At 43.1% G+C, this 18,997-nt stretch overlaps 1 protein-coding gene across 5 annotated transcripts in view; it reads left to right on the top strand.

Moving 5' to 3' along the window:
* The window catches only part of LOC134349117 (protocadherin-1-like), a 524,282-nt gene that overhangs the window by 58,521 nt on the left and 446,764 nt on the right, over window positions 1-18,997 (top strand). For 2 of the 5 annotated variants that reach the window (XR_010018591.1, XM_063053004.1), the window contains one exon: window positions 1,726-17,115. The exons of the other annotated variants lie outside the window; for them this stretch is intronic. Coding sequence is in view for 1 of the 2 variants with exons in the window: in XM_063053004.1 (XP_062909074.1) it covers window positions 1,726-1,761 (36 nt within the window). In the remaining variant the exon portion in view is untranslated. Of the gene's footprint in view, window positions 1-1,725; window positions 17,116-18,997 lie in introns of those variants that run through there. 5 annotated transcript variants of the gene reach the window in all.

The following is an 18,997-nucleotide window of genomic DNA, read 5'->3' on the forward strand; positions in this document are numbered from 1 at the left end:
ATGTCCAAACGTCACACACTTCCTGTGTAAAAAAATTTATCTCTGACACCCTCTCCTTGTATTTTCCTCCAATCACCTTAAAATTATGCGGCCCTTTATTTGTCTTTCTCCCTGGGAAAGAAGTCTCTGGATGCCCACTTGATCTATGCCTCTTATCATGTTGTATGTGCACCTCTATCAAGTCACCTCTCATCCACCTTTGCTCCAAAGAGAATAGTCCTAGCTCACTCAGCCATTCCTCATGTCTTAGTCTTTAGACCAGGCAGCATATATCTTCTCTGGACCCTCCCTCAAGCTTCCATATCCTTTCTATAATGAAACGACCTGAACTGAACACAATATTCCAATGTGTTCTACCTAGAGGTTCAATATTACCTCGCAGATTGTCCCATTTAAATGAGTAACGCAAGAGATTCTGCTGATGTAGAAAATCTACAGTAACACACATAAAATGCTGGAGGAACTTAGCAGGTCAGGCATCATCTATGGAAGGGAATAAGCATACAATGTTTCAGGCCTAGATGACCTGATGGAGGGTCTTCTGGTTGTTCAGTCTCTCTTTTCACAGCTGCAGCTTGTTCTCCATGGCACAGCAAAGGGCGATCTCATGTAGTGCAGCTCCCTCTTGAATAGTGAATGGTGATCGAACTCATGAACACAAGGTTCATCACCCGGAGGTCAGATGCAAAGTTGAAACCTGTCCACTCCTGACCATGGCCAATCCAAACCTGACCCAAGCCAGAGGTTATCATTTTACTGATTTCCAGTCTGCCCTTAGCCAGATGTACAGTATAGTGTTGTGTCTTGTGCTTGTTACACATTAAGGCTCTTCCGATAAGCTTGAAGCTAACAGTAACTGTCCCAATGAAGGGTCATGGCCCGAAACGTCAACTGTTTACTCTTTTCCATAGATGCTGCCTGGCCTGCTGAGTTCCTCAGTGTGTGTTACTTTGGATTTCCAGCATCTGCAGACTTCCTCGTGTTTGTGTCTAACAGTAACTTCCCTGCTTAAATTTCAGACTACGTGCATTATCACCAACACACGATCTCTCGGCACTAACATTATTTTTTCAATTACTTGCCAAACTCGTTTTACAAGGAGTGTCTTCATAACACAGTACTGGGGCAGGTGAGCAGTGCCTGCCACGTATCCTAAAATAGATGGTTTCCTTTCGGGAAAAATACTCTTATACCTAAATCTCTGTGAGCTGGTGGGCATCGTACCTTTATGCAGTGATCTGGTGAGATACAAAAAGACTCTTTAGTTACTGAATATATTGTCACATCAGATTACTTCAGTGTGAAAATTCTCTGAGCTAGCTGCCTTGCTGATAAGGGGAGAGGTTTGTGTTCAAAATGCTCATTTCACAGATTCTTGAGGTCCCACATCAATTATAAATTATAATGTCAGGATGCATGACAGCTATCTTGCACGTCACTAGCTCCCACAAACTGCGTGGGGCAAAACCAATTAGTATTACTTTATTGATGTTGACTTGAGGGACAGCGAGAATCCAAAACACTTAGCCACTCTTTAATTTTGCTATGAAGTATACCATGGGACGTTCACCACTAGAGGGAACACAGGGGGCCCAGGCGAGGGTCTCAACCGAGAGATCGAGGGTGAGTTTTGAGGTAGGGATTTGGGTTTGAGGTGCAGTGGCAGCCAGTACTGGTGATGAAATTATTCCCTTCCGTATCAAAACCCGTCATTTTGCCCCACAGGAGGTAAGGAGATACCTGACTACCAGCGAGGTCTGAGTGAAGGAAACGGAAAGTAACTAAGGCAGCAGCAAAGGCACTGGGGTGCCATGATGGGAGAGACGGGAGCCAAAGGAACGCTGAGAGCGAGAGAAGCCGCTGATGGAAAGGTCCGAGGGGGGACACTCCCCACCTCCTCCAGCCCTCCTCCACTGTGCAGGAAGCTTTGAGAGACTTGACGAGGATCGGAACTGACCGCCGCTGTGTGTTCACAGAACTGATCATCACAGAACTGCATTTGAATGGACGGTACAGAGAAAAGGCCATCAGGTTTTGGCTTATCTATTCTGGTCTTTATGCTTCACATGAGCTGCCTCTTTCCACTGCTGTCCCGTTCCCTCACCACCTCCACTCCATCTACTCCTGGCTCCAAAATCCAGCTTCACCTTGACTGTGTCTCTGCTATTTACCTGTGGCTGCAGATTTCACCTTCTCTCAACTTCTCTGGGTAACGGATTACCTGATGGATGTATGGGTGATTCTCTCTTGTAATTATGGACTCACCTTTTTTGTCTTCACAAGTCAAGGGAACATCTACAGTTTTTGTCACTTTTAAAGAATCCTCCTCGGTTCACCCACCCCTCGTCAAATACATTTGTTTGAACACTGATATGTCTGTGTCCTGTCCCCTACAGGTGCAACTGTGCAATAAACGTGATGGCTGCGATTTTTACAAGAATGAATTTAAACTTTGCTGACACAAATCATTTGATGTTCTAGCCATGTATGGATTTTTTATTTTATTCAGACACACTTGCCTGCCATGGCTTAGATCTCACTGGAGTGCAGTTCCTTGAATTGATCACCAGTCAATAAGGACTACACGTGCTCAGCACTAAAATTTTCTGGGATATTCCTCACTGTTGTTCTTCCCCGGTATTCACCTTCACTCTGGAAAGTTTGGCTTTTGAGAACACCAGTTTTGCCTTCTTCACTTTCCCTTCACTAATTAAAATAAAATTTACTTCCATTTTGAGTACCACCCTTAGCAAGTCCAGTCCAGTCAATTCTATTTGTCGTATGCACAATTATGGTGAGCTACAGGGACAATGAAAACTTACTGACAGCAACACCTAGATTCAGACACACAGAAAACATGAGTCGTACATAACTTGTACAAGACAGTGAAGAAAAATAACTGTGCAAGAGGAGATATTCCAATCATGCAAGAGGTGTTGTGTAGCCCGTCAGTTCAGGACCTGAATGGTGTAGACACACCAACATATCTCGGAGCTTTGGAGAGCTACTCTCAAACAAAGCTTAACTTCGCACAACTTGAGCGATTGTACTGGGAGCAATTGTGTGCCCCTTATCTAAGAAAGGATGTGCTGGCATTGGAGAGGGTCCAGAGAAGGTTGAGAAGAAAGATCCCAGGAATGAAACAGTTTATGTATGAAGAGCGAATGGTGGCTCTGGGCCTGTACATGCTGGAGTACAGAAGAATTAAGAGGGATCTCATTGAAACCTATAGAGTAGTGAAAGGCCTTGATAGATTGGACCTGGAGAGGATGTTTCCAATAGTTAGGGAGTCTAGGACCAGAGAGCACAGCTTCAGAATACAAGGACATTCCTTCAGAAAGGAGATGAAGAGGAATTTCTTTAATCAGAGGGTGGTGAATTTGTGGAATTTTTTGCCACAGATGACTGTGGAAGCCAAGTCATTGGGTATATTTAAAGCAGAGATTGATAAGTTCTTGATTAGTAAGAACATCCAAAGTTATGGGGAAAAGATAGGAGAATGGGGTTGAGAGGGAAAATAAATTAGCCATGATGAAATGGTGGAGCAGATTCTATGGGTGAATGACCTAATTCTGCTCTTATGTCTTATGGTCTAATATTTCAATATTATTGGGCACTGAATGGTATAAATTTCAAGGAATCTTAAAGGAAGAAGAAAATAGGCAGAGAGGTTATGGGAGAGAATTGCAAAGTTTTGGGCTTGGACAGTTGCAGGTATGGCTTTTAACAGTGGACATATCTATTTGGATAATTGAAGGGAGCTTAAGTTATCAGTCATAGTAACCGGAGTTGAGGAGTTTTGATTTAAAGGGTTCCAATCTCATTCTGGAAGCTGGAGAATTTAAATTTAAATCATAAAACAATTTTGAAATTTAACATTTAGGCAAGAAAGCTGAACTTAGTAATAGTGATCGTGAAACTTCTGGATTCTCAAAGTCAAAGTAATTTTTTTTAACCATAGTATGTCCTGTATATGTCACCATATACTTGAGGTTCATTTTATTGCAGGCATTCACAGTAGAACAAAGAAGTGTGATAGAATCAATGAAAAACTACACACAAGGAATGACAAAAAAAATCTTCAAAGAAGACAAACTGTGCAAATACAAAAAAACCCTAAAAACATGAGTTCTCGAGTCCTTGAAAGTGGGTCCAATAAGTTCAGAGTTGAGGTGAGTGAAGTTGTCCACACTGGTTCAGGAGCCTGATGGTTGAAGGGTAATAACTGTTCCTGACCCTGATGAAGTGAGACCTATATCTGTGAAGGACATCTATCACACGTGCCTGGTGTAGCCTTATATGACTCCGGATATATTAAGTTCAAACATTGTTAATTAACCATACACATGTATACCAACATTTTGTGGCTGATTCTTAAGTACCTCCTCAGCTCAAAGAGAATTAGAAATAAACTGTATTTGCCAATAATGTTCACATCCTTATAAAAATGTAAACACACAAAATTCCGCAGATGCTGGAAATCCAGAATAACACGTACAAAGTGCTGGAGGAATTCAGCAGGTCAGGCAGCATCTATGGAGAGGAATAACAAGTCAATATTTCAGGCCAAGATCCCTCATCAGGATCGATCCTGATGAAAGGTATCAGCTCAAAATATTGACTCTTTATTCCTTTCCGTGGATGCTGCCTGACCTGCTGAATTCCTCCAGCACTTCGTGTGTGTTACACTTGGAGTCATATGTTGTGATTTCTGTGAAGATAGGTCCTTTCATTCATGCTTTCATTGACACTGGGGACTGATTTGTGTGTGGCACAGTAAAGCAAGTGCATTAAGAATTATAGAAATTGGGCTGTGATATTAGAGTCGTACAAATCATTAGTCAGATTGCGTACTTCTGGTCGCTGCACTATGTAAGTTTGTGATTAGGCTAGAGAGGGTGCAGAAAAGATTCACATGAACTTTGGCAGCTCTGGAGGTCTTGAGTTATAGGCTGGATAGGCTGGGAGTATTTTTTCTGGACGAAAGGAGGATGATGACCATATAGAAGTTTATACAATTAGGTGGGGTATGGATAGACTTGATAGTCGTTGTCTTTTTTCCAGGGTAGGGGAGTCTAAACAAAGGGGCATTGGTGAGATGGGAATAATTTAAAAAGGACCTGACCTAAGGGTAAAATTTTTCAAACAGAAAATTGTGGGTAGATGGAACAAGCTGCCAAAGGAGGTAGTAAAGGCTGGTATAGTTACAACATTTAATGGACAAGTACATAGATAGGGATTCCTAACCTTTCTTATACCATGGACCAGCACCATTAAACAAGGGGTACGTGGAGCCCAGGCTGGAATGCCTGTTGTAGAGGAATATGGGCCAAGTGCAGGCAAATGGGATAAGCATAGATAGTTTGGTCAGCATGAACAAGTTGGGCTGAAGGGTCTGTTTTTGTGCTGTGTAACTCCATGAACCTTCAAGTCTATGAGAAACACATTACCACACCAGACACCAGCATGCCACATAAGTGTTGCAGTGAGGGATTCCTTACATCAGCTCTGGATTTTGGCTCATCTCTCGATCCCTCCTGTATCTGTGTTCTCCAAGCCAGTCCATACAGCCTCATCGCCTGAAACACCTTGCAGAGAAAGGTACAGGGACAAGACTCTGAATCCTCAATTATTAATTCATCAAGCAGTGCAGAACAAGGGCTGTAGCTAAATTTCTTTGCAGTTCAAAGTTCAAATCCAAGTTGATTATCAATTGTTCAGAGATCTATTTTCTTGTGGGCATTCACAGTGGATACAGATAAACACAATAGATCCAATGAACGTCTGCACACAAACTGATGGACAAGCATCCAATATTCAAAAGATAACAAATAGTGCAAATACAAAATATTTAAAAAATAATAAATAAGTAACTAAATAATATTGAAAACATGAGTTGCAGAGTTCTTGAAAGTGAGGCCGTGGGCTGTAAAGTCATTTCTAGGTTGGGGTGAATGAAGTTATCCACTTTATTCTGATGGTTGAGGGGTATTAACTCTTCCTGATCCTGGTAGTGTGGGTCCTAAGGCTCCTGTACTTTCTTCCAGATGAGAAATGAGAAGCGAAGATTGCCTGAATGACAGGGGTTCTTGTAGATGTGCTCAATGGTGGGGGGAGGGGGGCTTTAGCTGTGATTGACTGGGTTGTATCCACTACATTTTGTTGGCTTTTCCATTCAAAGACGATCAAAGCCATTCCTCTGTGTCCTGGAGTCCCGGAACAAGGCCAATTCCCTCATTCCAGCAAGTAAAGCTCTGGATACTTAAGCGGTTACTAGATGGTAAAGCTGGGCACCTTGCTGAATGCAAATTTTTCTACATTTTCAGATGTTCCTTAAAAGAAAACTGTCAAATGTTTAATAGTGCCTCATGTGACTCGGTATCAGGTTTCATCTGATAATGATCCAATGAAATGCTTGGTGTGTTTTCCACTTTTAGAGGGACTATGCAAATACAAGTAGTTATTAATTGTGACAGTTCTTGGACTGGAGGCGTTTATTTCTGGTGGGGAGTGTGGGGGAAGACAAGAAAGGAATAAAGTGCAGTGAGATGTTAGATTTAGAACCCTAAATCAAATAATGAACGACAGATGAAGTTATGCAATTTGCTTTGGGTTAGTATATCCCAAAATGCAATTTAAGATTTATTAATGTTTCAATCAATTACTGCTGGTTTGGCTGACTATCCTAGTTTAATCTTGCTTGAGAAATATAGATAAAGGAGGTGATGGAAGGGAGCAATAATGCTGGATGATTCAGTAGGAAAGAGAATGCCAATATGTTATACTCGATAAATATCCTGCTAATAACATAATTAATATCTCAAATAGTATCTGGAATGAAGGCAGAAAAGAAGGTGTTGTTATTCCACGTGTCCTGGACAATATCCCATGCCACATCTGTGAAACAAACTTAATTTATTAGTTACTATGGAGGAGCATGTTGTTTGGAGTCAGTCGCCACATTTCCAATACACTCACTGGCCAGTTTATTAACTACTCCTGTACATTTGCTTGTTAATGCAAATATCTAATTAGCCAATCATGTAGCAGCAACTCAATGTATGTTCATGATCTTCTGCTGCAGTAGCTCATCCACTTCAAGGTTCAATGTGTTGTGTGCTCAGAGATGCTCTGCTCCACACCATTGCTGTAATGTGTGGTTATCTGAGTTACTGTCAGTTTGAACCAGTCTGGTCAGTCTCCTTTGACCGCTCTCACTAACAAGGCGTTTTTGCCCACAGAACTGCTCACTGAAAGCTTTTTGTTTTTTTGCACCATTCTCTGAAAACTCTGCAGATTGTTGTGCTTGAACAATCAGCAGTTTATGAGATACTCAAACCACCCCGTCTTATCACCAGCATTCATTCCGTGGTCAAAATCATGCCAATTACATTTCTTCCCCATTCTGGGAATGCCCGTGCCCGCATGCTTTTGTTCATTGAGTTGCTGTCAAATGATTGGCTGTTTAGCTATTTGCATTAACAAGCGGGTATACCTAATAAAGTCGCCATTGATAAGTTGTCCAACACGGATGGTGTTCCTGGATGGGACTTGCCATGTACACAAAGTAGTTATAAGGGCAGAGATTAAAGATACTGCAGAATTTAACTCACCTCCTAACTAATTGGAACACTCAAGAAGCTGGACACCATACAGTACGTAGGAACCAAGTTGATAGGCAGCCATCCACAGCCAGTCACTCACACCTCACTCCAAGAGCTGTGATGGTAGAGAAACATACATTAGGGTAATTTATGAAACTTGTAGATAGAAAAATAAGGGCTATGTAGGAGGGAAAGGTTAGATTGATCTCATATGTTAAAAGGTTGGCACAACGTCAGCCGAAGGTCCTGGTCTGTGTTGTGCTTTTCATTAATGCACAGTAGCAGTTTTTTTTAAACCATATACTGGGTGTACTGCAGCAACTCACTGTGGGGGTAGCATAGAGTTAGCACAACACTTTACTGTGCTGGCAACCCGAATTCAGTTCCCATCACTGCCTGTAAGGAGTTTGTATGTTTTTCCCGTGACCGCATGGGTTTCCTCTGGGTGCGCCGGTGTCCTCCCACAGTCCAAAGACATACCAGTTGATAGGTTCATTGGTCATTGTAAATTGTCCCATGATTAGTCTCTCATTAAGTCATGGAATTTCTGTGCGGCACAGCTGAAAAGGCCTATTCCACGCTGTATCTCAATAAATAAATAAGGTCTCCTTGGGCAGCACCTTCCAAACCCACAATCTCTACCAGATAGAAAAAGGCCAGTAAATGTACGGGACACAGCACCACCTAGAAGGTCCCCTTGTACCTACACAGGAGCTGACTCAGAAATATATTGCCGTTTATTCACCGTCTCTAGGTTGAAACCTGGAGCTCTCTCCCTAATATCATGTGGGGATATCCACGTGTCAAGGACTGCAGCAGTTCAAAACGACAGTTTGCCACCACTTTCTCAAGGGCAGCTTGCCAATTAACTTCAGTCTGTGAAACTCACATCCATTGAATGAATTCATAAAGCCTTTACATGACACATGACCAAGATCTAGTCTAGTCATCCATCATCACAATGCACCAATTACAAACAGAAGAGATTTTGCAGATGCTGGAAATCCAGAGCAAAGCACACAAAATGCTGGAGGAAATTAGCAGGTCACGCAGCAGCTATGTGCAGGAATAAACAGTGAAAGTTTTGGGCTGAGATCTTTCATCAGGACCTTACATCATAGTTTAGATGAAGTGTCTTTGCCCAAAACATGAACTGTTTATTCCACTCCATAGATGCTGCCTGACCCGCTGAGTTCCCCCAGCAATTGGTTTGTGTTGCACCAATTACAAAAACCTCTTTATCACCTAATAGAATATCAAAATACTTTTGCACAGTACTGTAGATAGAGAGGATGATTCCTGCAGTGGGAGAGTTTAGAACCAGAGGGCACATCCATTTAGAGCAGAGATGAGGAGGAATTTCTTTAGCCTGAGGATGGAGTTCATTACCACAGGTGGGTGTGGAGGACAAGCCATTGGGTATACTTAAAGAAGACTTTGAATAGTAAGGCTGTGAAAGGTTACAGGGATAATAAGTTGAGAGGGGTAATAAATCAGCCATGATGGAAAGGCACAGCAGACTCGATGGGCTGAATGGCCATGTGTTTTATAGTCTAAAAAATCATATAGAGAGTAGTTCAAATCTAGTAATGGGTGGAGGATATCAGTTACACTCAGCACATTCAAGATGCTTTGAGATGAGTTCCCTGAAATAACATTGAAGGTTGTAGACCACCTGCTGGAAACTGGGATGAATATAGACAAGTACTTTATGATGAACATAGACACGGAGAGCCGAAGTACCTGTTCTTTGTTGTATAATTCTATAACTCATTGCTCAGAGCCTCGTAATCTGCTTGGCGGATCTCTCTTTGGAATCAATAAAGGGCAGCCATACCTTGATTTGCAGAGGAGATAAGTTCCTAGTATTTGTTTCTTTGGTGAAAACTTGTAAACTGGTTGGTGAGTGTGGAATGAGCTGCCTGCGAAGTGCTGGATGTGGGGTCAATTTCAACATTTAAGAGAAATGTGGGTAGTTACATGGATGGGAGGGCACTGGAGGGCTGTCGTCTGGGTGCTGGTTGATGGTACGAGGCATAGTAATTGTTTAGCGTGGAATAGATGGTCTGAAGGTCCAGTTTCTGTACTGTGGTGTTCTATGATTATGGTTCAGATGTATTATGGGTGTTTTGGTCCATGTTTTGCAAGTTTAATTTTTAAAATTTATTTATTGAGATCCAGCGCAGAGTAGGCCCTCCCAGCCCTTCGAGCTGCACAGCCCTGCAATCCCTCAAGTTAGTCCTAGCCTAATCACGGGACCACTTACAATGACCAATTAACCTACTGACTGATACATCACTGGACCACCGTAGGAAAATGGAGCACCCAGAGGTGAAGCACGCGGTCATGGGGAAAACGTACACACAGCAGCAAGAATTGAACCCTGGTCACCTGTACTGCAAAGAGTCGTGCTCACCGCTGTGCTACCGTTTGACCCCGTGGGTGAAGAAAGGCATACTATTTGTTGCAGCGATGAATCGCTTTAACATAGAATAATTGGCATTAGAAAAAAAATGCATAAACAGAATTTGGTAAACTGGTATTGGTCCTTTACTGTCACAAGTACTGAGCCGAAGTTGTTTTGTGTGCCTACCAAACAGACCATGCCACATATCAATACATCAACAGAATAAAAGGAATACAGAAGTTATTGAGCAACAAACACAAAATGCATACTTTGATTATAAATTTACGTTGAACTTTTGAACACACGTATTTCCTCAGAGATTAGATCAGAGGTTTGGCTCATGGAAGAAAACAAATTGGAAGACAATGTGGGAGAGAATAGTCAGATCGATCTTAGCGTAGGTTAAAAGAAACACACATAAAATGCTGGAGGGACCCAGCCAGGCCAGGCTGCGACTATGGACAGGGATGGAGTCGATGTTTTGGGACAAGACCCTTCTTCAGTACTGAAAAGGAAAGAGGAAGAAGCCAGAATAAGAAGGTGGGGGAGGAGAAAGACTACAATTTGGCAAGTGATAGGTGGGAATGTAAGTTGGGGGGAATGGGAGGTGTGAAGTGAGAAGTTGGGAGGTGAGAGATGGAAGAGGTAAAGGGCTGAAGAAGAAAAGATTTGAGTGGACCAGAGGTGAAAGGAAAAGAGGAGGGGCGCCAGAGGGAGGTGATGGGCAGGTGAGGAGAAGGGAATGGGTAAGAGATGAGCCATAATGGGGAATGGAAAACAAGTGAAGAGGAAGACGGTCAAAATTACGGTAAGTTTTAGAAATCAATGTTCATGCCATCGGGTCGGAGGCTACCCAAAAGGATTATGAGGTATTGCTCCCCCAACACCTCATATTGCATCTGGATGGCCTCCCGAAAAAAAAGACACCACATACTGTATTCTGTGACCTGATTCTGATCCTGAAGTCTCCATTCTGCTCCAGTGTAGGAAGTGGGATTTGAAGGGACAGCATTCTGACATCAAGACCACCCACTGCTGATGCTCAATTCACACTCAATCTATTGTGTCTGACAGAATCTTCCACAACAGCTATCCAATTAACTATCCCCACCAGAAATGAGCTCACACCTTCAGAGAAAGCCATGGAGGTGGGGAGACATCAAAATTAAACTGCTTATGATCTAGATAGTTTGATAGCTCAGATTGAGGTGGATTGTAGTTGGTTTTTTTTGCGTGACCTTGAACAATCTGTGTTTGTAAGCTGCTGTGTGGTCTTTGTCAAGAGGGACATTTACCTCATGTACATTTCCATTTAATTTGTTTTGAGGAAAGGATTACAATCAGGTTTATTATCACAGATGTTATGAAATTTGTTGTTTTACAGCAGCAGTACAATGCAGTACATAAAAATTACTATAAATTACGATAAGAAATATGAGAAGTAAATAAATAGTGCAGAAAGAGTTAATTAGTGAGGTAACACACACGAAATGTTGGATTCAGCAGGTCAGGCAGCATATATGGAAATAAATAAGCAAATATGAGAAAGTCTATATATGCTGGAAAGCAGAACTTCTCAGTGGCCAATCATTTTAATTCCCACTCCCATTCCCATTCTGACATGTTGATCCATGGCCTCCTCTTGTGGCACAATAAGGCTACCCTCAGGGATGAGAAACAACACCTTATATTCCATCTTAGTGGCCTCCAACCTGATGGCAAGAAAATCAATTTCTCCTCCAGGTATACAAATTTGCACCCCCCCCCCCATTCCCCACACTGACCTTTCACTTTTTCTCACCTGCTTATTACTTCCCTCTGGGTCCCCTCCTTCCCTTTCTCCTCTGGTCCCCGTTCTCCTCTCCTATCAGATTCTTTCTTCTCCAGCCCTTGACCTTTTCACCTGGCTTCACCCATCACCTTCCAGCTAGTCTCTTTCCCCTCCCCCCAACTTTTTATTCTGGCATATTCCCCCTTCTTTCTCAGTCCTGAAGAGGGGTAGCGGCCCAAAATGTTGACTGATTATGCATTTCCAGAGATGCTGCCGGAACAGCTTAGTTCCTCCACCATTTTGTGAGTGTTGTTTTAGATTTCCAGCATCTGGAGAATTTCTTGTGTTCAAAATAGTGAGGTATTGTTCATAAACCTGATGGTAGAGGGGTAGAAGCTGTTCCGAAAAGATTGAACCTATGTTGCCAGACTCCTGTACATTCTCCCTGATGCTGGTAATGAGAAGAGAGTATGCCCTGGACGAGGGTCTGCAGTGATGGATGCTGGCTTCTCAAGGTACTAACTTTTGATGATGGAGAGATTAGTGGCCATGATGGAGCTGGCTGATTCGACAACCCTCTGCAGCTCTTTTCAATTCTGTGCACTAGTCTCTCAATACCTGGTGGTGATGCAACCAATCAGAATGCTGTCCACTGCGCATCTGTTGAAATGTGTTAATCCTTGGTGACATATCAAATCTCCTCCAACTGCCATTGAAGTATAGCCACTGGTGTGCCTTCTTTCTCATTGCGTCAATATATTGGGCTCAAGATAGATACTTTGAGATGTTCAAAAAGTTCAAAGTAAATTTATTATCAAACTACATATATGTCACCATATACAACTCTGAGTTTCATTTTCTTGTGGGCATACTCAACAAGTCTATAGAATAATAACCATAATAGAATCAATGACAGAACACACCAACTTGGGCACCCAACCAGAGTGCAGAAGACAGCAATCAGTGCAAATAGAAAAAGGAAGAAATAATAATAATAATAATAAATAATAAATGTAAAGAAAATTTGATGAAGTGTCATTGAAAGTGAGTCCATTGTTTGTGGGAACAATTCAATTATGGGGCAAGTGAAATTATCCCCTTTGGTTCAAGAGCCTGATGGTTGAGGGATGGTAACAAGATGGGTAACCCCAGCCATTATCAATGCACTTCAGAGATTGCCTGGCGTCAATGGTCACATAACCAGGACTTGTGATATGTACCAGCTGCATCATAAGACCATCCACCAACTGCTGGTGTGAACCTGATGGTGTGAGTCCTGAGGCTCCTGTACCTTCTTCCTGATGGCAGCAGTGAGGAGAGAGCATGACCTAGATGGTGGGGATCCCTGACGATGGATGCTGCTCTCCTGAAATAGTGTTTCATGTAGATATGCTCATTGGTGGGGAGGGCTTACCCATGATGGACTAGGCCTTGTCCACTACTTTTTGTGGGATTTTCCATTCAAGGACATTGGTACTTCCATACCAAGCTGTGATGCAGTCAGTCAATATAACTGGCAATGAGGAAGTAGAGGCTGTCTTCATAATCACACTTATGTGCTGGGCCCAGGGGAGGTCCTTTGACACCCAGGAACTTAACACTGCTTACCACTTAATGAGGACTGCTGCTCATTCTCCTGGCTCCCCTTCCAGATGTCCACAAGCAAGTGCTTGGTCTTAGTGACATTGAGTGGCAGGATGTCGATGCTTGGTCCGGATTAAACACATGCGTGCAGGCAGAGGCGCATTTGAGCTAACATTATACATTCAGTGTCCATATAAGCCTCATTCCTGGCAGGACTGCTCCTTTCCTTCCTCATCATTGTGTTCCATGTCGTGTGACATAGGCAGTCATGGTCTCATGGGCATGATTGTTCTTGGCAAAATTTGTCGACAGAAGTGGTTTGCCATTGCCTTCTTCTGGGCAGGTGACCCCAGCCATTATCAATGCACTTCAGAGATTGTCTGTCTGGTGTCAGTGGTCACAACACCAGGACTTGTGATGTGCACCGGCTGCTCATACGAGCATCCACCACCTGCTCCCGTGGCTTCACATGTCCTTGACTGAAGGGTTAAGCAGGTGCAACACTTTAGGCAAGAGAACCTGCAGTCTAGCGGTGGGAAGGAGCACCTTACTCCTCCTTGATAGACACGTATCTCCACCCCACCACCCCACTTTCCTTCGAGGCTGGTTCCTTGTTCTGGGCGGTGAATTTTCTCTGGGCTTTTTATCACATTTGTTGCGACTGCTGAAATTGATGAGACCAGTGTACTGGGACCAGAAAGGAGTCCTTTAGTCATGAGCAGCAAGTTAGTCTTGATGGATTGGTCAGGCTGGGTTACTGACCATCTGTTCATCGTTGTGTTTGGCAGAGGGGCGAGGAACAATTGTGTTAGGGTTGGCTTGTAAACAGAGCTATAAAAGTAACCCTTCTACCCCACATGTTTGTAGTTTAATAATGCTTTCAAGTAGAGATTGAAATTAGTATTTTGTAAGTCATGCAGCACAGTAACAGACTTTTCAGCCCAGTGTTTCCATGCTAACGAAGGTGTCCACCAAACTAGTCCCATTTGCCTGATTTGGCCCATCTCCTTCCAAACCCTCCTATCCATGTATTAAGCCAAATGTCTTTTAAGTGTTATCATGGTACCTACCTCAACCATTCTCTCCGGTAGCTCATTCCAAATCGCTGCTGAGGCCTCACTAGCAGTATTGTGAGCAGTTTTGGATCTGTTTTCTCAGAGAGGATGTGCGGACACTGGAGATAGTTCAAAGGAGGTTCACGAGAATTATTACAGGGTTGAAAGGAGCATTTGCCATATGTAGAGCATTGGATGGTTCTGGGCTTCAATTCAAGAGAATGAGGGGGGACTTCATTGAAATCTTTCGAATGTTGAAAGGCCCGGATAGAATGGATATGGACAGTCTGTTTCCTATGGTGGGGGAATCTAAGACCAGAGGATACAGCCTCAAAATAGAGGGGCATCCTTTTAGAATGGAGATGAGGAGGAATTTCTTTAGCCAGAGAATGTTGAATCTGTGGAATTCATTGTCACAGGCAGCTGTGGAGGCCAGGTAATCGGGTATATTTAAGGTATTTAAGTTGCCATTCCTTGAGACCTCTTATTTTATATACCGCTGTGAGGTCACCTCTCAGTTTCCTATGTTTCAAGAACTAAAGTCCAGCTTGCCCAACCTCTCCCTTATAACTTTTGAATATTTAGCAGTCAAAGGTTGCTATGTTGCCATTGGCAACACTGTGATAGGTACTGAATAGAGTCTAGGGTGGGGAGGATGACTGGACGTTCAGCAAACAGATGATCGCACAACAAAACAAAGTTATTTCACTTGGAAAACTGTTGTGCTGGAGAAACTCCCTTAAAGCAGCACACACACAAAACCGCTGGAGGCACCCTGTAAGTCAGGGAGCATTTATGGAAAGGCATAGTCAGAACGGGAAAGGAATGGGAAAGACTACAAAATGAGATGCTGGGGCAATGGGAAGGAGGATAGTTAGAAGGAGATAGCTGAATCCAGGCGGGAAGAAAAGGTACAGGGCTGGAGAGGAAGGAATCTCTTTAACGAGTGATGTAATTAGGGCTGATCAATCCAAGAAATGCAGGGCGTGGCTAAATGTTGCACAGGTAGTGTGCTTCATATCAGTTTCAGCAGCCTGAGGAACTCATGATAGCAATGTGGCCTGGTAGTGTAGAGGTTAGTGTAACACTTTACAGCACAAGCCGTGAGATCGCGGCTCAGTTTCTGCCGCAGTCTATAAGGCGTTTGTATGTTCTCCCCCCCAACTGCATTCGGTTTCCTCCCAGAGAAGGAGATAATGGTTGGTGGGTTAATTGGATTTTGTAGATTGTCCCGAGATTAGGGTAGGGTTAAGTATGGGTGCAGCTCGAAAGGCCGGGAGGACCTGTTCCGTGCAGTATCTCAATAAATGAATAAATTACCGCTTACTACCTTCAGATTCATTTTCTTGCAGGCATTTACAGGAAACGTAATTTCCCCCAGGATCAATAAAGTATGACTATGACTATGTAACAGATTATAATAACTATGCACAAAGACTGACAACAGCCAGTGTGCAAAAGAAGACAAACTGTGCAAATAGTGAGATACTGTGAGAGCATGAATTGCAATAGTGAGAGCAGGAGTTGTAAAGAGTCCTTGAATAAGAGTCTGCAGTCACAAAATCAGTTCGGAAAGTTATCCATGCCTCTTCACGAACCTGGTGGCTTTAGGTGAACGCAGCAGGCCAGGCAGCATCTATAGGAAGAGGTATAGTCAACGTTTCGAGCCGACACCCTTCGTCAGCACTAACTGGAAGAAGATATCTTTTTTTACGTGTGTTGCTTGAAATCCCAGCATCTACAGATTTCCTCGTGTGTGCGGCTTTAGGGTAATATCAGTTCCTGATTGATTACTGTAGAATGCCGGAATAATTCAAGCCAGTGGCACTGATTAATACCATTAAAATGATGTTTCTTTATAAAGAGGGAATCAATCCTAATTTTTAAGGTTTCTGCAGTTCACTATTATAATATTGGCTACAATACGTAACAAATAGAAAGTATATGGCCCCTCCCTCTACCTTTTTATTCTGGCATGTTCCCTTTTCCTTTCCAGTCCTGGAGAAGGGTTTTGGCCTGAAATGTCGATTGTTTATTCATTTCTATAGATGCTGCCTAAACTACAGAACTCCTCCAGCATTTTTGTGTCTTGCTTCGCAGAATTTCTCCTGAAAAAGGATATGGTGCAGGTCAACCCAAATGGTTTTAATTGGTTTATAAACTAATGTTAAAAAACATCAGACTTGAGGATGACATTTGTACTGCAACATTAAAGGAATTTTACACCCTTTTGCCTGCCATTTGGCCTTTATTGTTGACTTGGCTCCTGAATTAATTAGTGGCTTGCATAACTGAGGGTCTGGAGATTCTTTGTGGCATCACCTTATTGGTTTGATCCTCTGCTGCCTAGTTCACAGTGTGGAGCTTGATCAGTGACTGAATGCATTGTTCCACAGGCAAAGCGGAATGAGGTCGTGAAGTAATGAGTTTGACAGGACGTGGTTTAATTAGGTGCAAATGTGGCCCTGCTAATCTGGTTGGGGTTGTGTTCGTCCTTTGTCTGTGCAGCTTGATCCACAGAAAGGTTATGGGTTTGAGGAATCTCTGGAATGTAGCTGTCTGCATCTCTTTCATCCTTTTCATTGAAAGACATGCGTGCACACACACACACACACACACACACACACACACACACACATACACACACACAACCACAAAATGGAATACATTTTTATTAGAACAACACACACAAATTACTGGAGGAACTCAGCAGGCCAGACTGCATCTATGGAAAACAGTACAATCAACTTTTCGGGCCGAGTCCTGATAAAGATTCTCAGCCCAAACCTTTGACTGTACACTTTTCCATAGATGCGGCCTGGACTGCTGAGTTCCTTCAGTCATTTGTGTGTGTTGTTTGATTAAAAAGACTTTGCTTTGTTGTTCTGCCCACACGACAGGTGAATGAGTTGGTGCCAGCCCAGTGCCCCTAGAATACGCTGCTTTTCTTCACAGATTGGCATTATTTCCTATTTCTGAGCCAGGAAGCCGTGTGTTCAAATGTTGACTGTGAAATTTGAGCAGGTAAAGTGGGCTGTTACCTTGCCATTGCTGAGGAACACCACTCTGTTTTGAGGCTCCCTGTCATATTATATCTCCCAAAGCAGGACAAAACTCCTTCCACAGGATGATTTATTTATTTGTTCATTTATTATTGAGATACAATAAATAATAATAAATAGATGCAGTGCGGAACATGCTCTTTTGGCTCACCAGGATGCACCACCCAGCAATTCACCGAGTTAACCTCAGCCTAGTCACAGGACAATGTACCATGACCAATCAATCTACTAACTGGTACCTCTTTGGACTGTGGGAGGAAACTGGAGTAGCCAGAAGAAACCCACGTGCACACGGGAAGAACGAACAGACTCCTTACAGAGGACGCCGGAACTGAACTCCAAATGAAATCCCAACACCCGGGGCTGTGAGAGCATTACACTGCTGTGGCACCCCATGATGTCAGAAAGGCATATGGAGTGTTCGTTCCAAGTCTCTCGGTATGTTTAAAGTGGAGGTTGATAGGTTCTTGATTAGTAAGGGTGTCAAAGGTCATGGGGAGATGGCAGGAGAATGGGGTTGAGACAGAAAGTAAATCAGTCACGATTAAATGGGAGAGCAGACTCGATGGGCCGAATGGCCTAATGCTGCTGCTATATATTATAATCCTATGTTCTTGCAGTATGACAGTGATCTTTGTTACATTTTCTCAGATTCAATAAAACAACAGCTGTGATTTACTTTGATTTGAAGGCTTTTGTCAGGCATAAAGTGCCCAAGTAATTTAACTCCCCACCCTGTACTAACTTCCATCTGGCTGAGTACTGTACGACTGATAAATGAAGATTCATCTTAAGAACAATGCTCAGATTTTTGATTCTTCAGTAACAGTTTACTGCTGGACAGGTTCTGAAGTTCACGAAAATGATTCCGGGATTGGAATGCTTGTCGTAAGAGGAGCATTTGACTGTTCTGGGCCTGTATATAGGCTTTCGTTAGTCTCATGAGACCATGGATTTGCGCTTTGGAAGGTTTCCAGGGTGCAAGCCTGGGCAAGGTTGTACGGAAGACCAGCAGTTGCCCGTGCTGCAAGTCTCCCCTCTCCACGACACCAATGTTGTCTAAGGGAAGGGCATTAGGACCCATACAGCTTGGCACCGGTGTCATTGCAGAGCAATGTGTGGTTAAGTGCCTTGCTCAAGGACACACACGCTGCCTCAGCCAAAGCTCAAACTAGCAGCCTTCAGATCACTAGACGAACGCCTTAACCACTTGGCCACGCGCCAACACACTGGGCCTGTACTCACTGGAAATCAAAAGAATGAGGGGATCTCATTGAAACCCATGGAATTTTGAAACGAGTCAGTAGAGTGGATGTGGAGAGGATGTTTCCTATGGAGGGGGAGGCTAAAACCAGAGGACACAACCTCAGAACAGAGGGGTGTAGGGTTGCCAACTGTCGTGTATTAGCAGGGACATCCCATATATTGGGCTAAATTGGTTTGTCCCATATGGGACCGCCCTTGTCCTGTATTTCCCCTGCGAAGGCAGAGCGTTCCTATGAAACCTTCCATGC

This window comes from Mobula hypostoma, chromosome 7 (genome assembly GCF_963921235.1).
Source record: "Mobula hypostoma chromosome 7, sMobHyp1.1, whole genome shotgun sequence".
Classification (NCBI taxonomy): domain Eukaryota; kingdom Metazoa; phylum Chordata; class Chondrichthyes; order Myliobatiformes; family Myliobatidae; genus Mobula; species Mobula hypostoma.